At 43.8% G+C, this 2,582-nt stretch overlaps 1 protein-coding gene across 1 annotated transcript; it reads right to left on the bottom strand.

Annotated features, from left to right (window-relative positions):
• Positions 1–740: 740 nt before the first annotated feature.
• Positions 741–1,814, bottom strand: LOC128308790 (17-beta-hydroxysteroid dehydrogenase 14-like). Its single transcript, XM_053045522.1, has 2 exons — positions 1,213–1,814; positions 741–1,147 (listed from the first exon to the last, which is right to left on the bottom strand). Exons 1-2 carry the CDS (start codon positions 1,763–1,765, stop codon positions 927–929), a joined length of 774 nt encoding a protein of 257 aa, XP_052901482.1. The 5' UTR covers positions 1,766–1,814; the 3' UTR covers positions 741–926.
• Positions 1,815–2,582: the final 768 nt, after the last annotated feature.

Raw genomic sequence — 2,582 nt, 5'->3', positions numbered from 1 at the left:
GTGATGATTTCTTTCACAAACTGCGAAAATCTATACACCATCTTATAAGATCTTTTTCTCATGGTTAAGTGAGATAATAAAACACATAAAATTAATAAAAGGACACGTTTGTTTAACGATTCTATTCTATATTACTCGACATGGCCACCGTTGTTTTCCACTACTTTCTCCAGGCGGTCAAGGTATCGGTTGCATACCTTCGAAATGAGGCTAAACATCGAAAAGCCCAAAAAGATTGATGCAAGCATTGATGAACAGCAACTTTGAATTAGATTACAAGCAACTGCTCTGAAAGCCATGATTTTGGCGAAATGATTAGTAATTCACTTAATTATGAGAGAATGCCTCATGAGAATGAATTATGAGAGAAGTGCTTTTGAAAATTTTGTGGATTTTTTAAATGTTTTCGCCTGTAACCTTTGGGCGTCCACTGTGTTCACCATCTTCAGTGCTTTTAAATTCAGCATACCAATATTTTATGGTTGATTTTGGTAGAACAGTTTCCAAAGACTCTTCATCAAGCCAATTTTTGGCTTCGACTGTATTTTTCCCCTTCAAAAAACAATACTTTATCATCACGCGAAATTTCTTCTTTTCCATGAATACTCAAAACACAAAAGTTGCGTCACACAAAATGCTCTAGCCTGCTAGGTTATTGTCCGAGTGCTGTCAAAATTTGACAGAGCTCGTTTGAAAATTGGTACAAACTAAGAGTGATATGGATTTAAATTTACTTACTTGTATGTTGTGTTTAAAAATATCGTCGAGTCTCATTTTATTAAAAATTGGAACAAAAAGCCAGCCGAAAATAGGAACATTGGCCAAAACTGGAGCAGCTACCTCCATGGTAATTTAATTAAATCTAAAATTTCTCCTTCTCTATACGCCTTTACGGATTCCGCCGGAATGGTAATCATGGAATGGGTTTAACGTGGCGTAAGTATATGTTTTCCACCGTCCACACGCAGACAGGTGCCCGTGGTGAAGCTAGCCGTCGCATCGCATGCCAGAAATGCGATCGATGCGGCCACCTCTTCGCCGGTTCCAACGCGTCCCAGCGGATGCGTGGTTTCGCAGTGCTTAAGATAGGCGGCGTAAGCTTCATCCTCCATACCGATCGCCTTGTGGAAGTTCGTCACAATAACCGCTGAAATGGGAAGCGCCATGATTGCGTCACTAATGCGTTGGAAACCTATCATCTGCCCAACTTACCCGGATTGACGGAGTTTACGCGCACACCTTTCGGTGCCAGATCGAGCGCGGTGCAGCGGGTGAATTGATCGAGGGCCGACTTCGAGACGCAGTACGAGAGCGCGTTCGTGAAGGAGTTGGTACCGGCCACACTCGATACGTTCACCACGTTACCTTTCACGGCGAGCAGATGCGGCAGGGCCAGCTTGGTCAGTGCAAACACCGACCGCAAATTCGTATCGAGAATATCATCGAACTGCTCCAGATCGGCTTGCTCGATGCTGCCGGCCGCTCCCTTGCCAGCATTGTTCACCAACACATCCAACCGCCCGTACTTGGCAATGATCAACCGGATCAACCGTTCGAGGTCTTCGCGCTTGGTGACATCAGTCACGACGGTAAGTGGTTCCACCCTTCCCAGCGCGACACACTCCCGGCGAACTTCAGCTAGCTTCGCATCGCTGCGCGCAGCAAGCACACAGGTGGCACCAAGGTTGGTCAGATATTTAGCCGTTGAAGCGCCAATGCCAGAGCTAGCTCCGGTGATGAGCACAACCTTGCCGGTAAAATCCATTCTCAACCACCGACGACACGACACTGAGCCTAACAAGCGTTACCTAACACGAATGCTGTGCTGTGTTCTGTTTTATGCCGTCAGTTACACACCTTATCTTATCTGCTTGCACACTGATAGGTCAGTTACTGTTTCTGTAGTAGATATAAATAAACACGAGATAAAACAGTAGGAAGTGGTATATTGACTGGAGAAGGTGTTTCTTGATAAACACCGTTGTAGTTTGTTTGCAATCGCACTTAGGATCGGTCATACTTCTTTTCTTCTTTATCGGCACTAGAACCTCAAAAGCCTCAAAAGCACAACCTTTTAGATCGCCTGGCATTCTTTGACTTTATTTACCCGCAGCTGAATCCTGCATACGGGGGATTCGTCCGCACGGAATTGTTTGTTCCGGTTCTGCCGAGTGAGGTCGCTCAAATATATCTCAAAAATAAAGATGCTCTGTTAAAATAGTGCAGAGTTCACCAGAACGCGAGTAAGAATAATAGTCATACTCCCTAAAATACAGTTGATATTATTTTACTGTTATTGCTTAAGAATTATACAACTTGAACTTGAATTGTCTGTCAGTAGGAAACGATCGTTTATCAATATCATGCAATTGAATTTAGTAGACAATGAACTTCATAGATAAGATAATTTGTTCGTTATCTATTTTTGTACAATAAGCGCTGTGCGTTAACACGCACCGTGACTGTCGTTTCCATAGAGGACCACCGGGCGAATCAATGTGCGATATATCCCACATTTATGCGATCTCGAAGCAGACGATGAAGCCCGCAGTACGTAGGTTGCGTTTATATATTTCTGGCTT

The sequence above is a fragment of the Anopheles moucheti genome, chromosome 2 (genome assembly GCF_943734755.1).
Source record: "Anopheles moucheti chromosome 2, idAnoMoucSN_F20_07, whole genome shotgun sequence".
In the NCBI taxonomy this organism is placed as follows: Eukaryota; Metazoa; Arthropoda; class Insecta; order Diptera; family Culicidae; genus Anopheles; species Anopheles moucheti.
The sequence above is the reverse complement of the archived record's forward strand: the minus strand, read 5'-3'. Positions and strand labels throughout refer to the sequence as shown.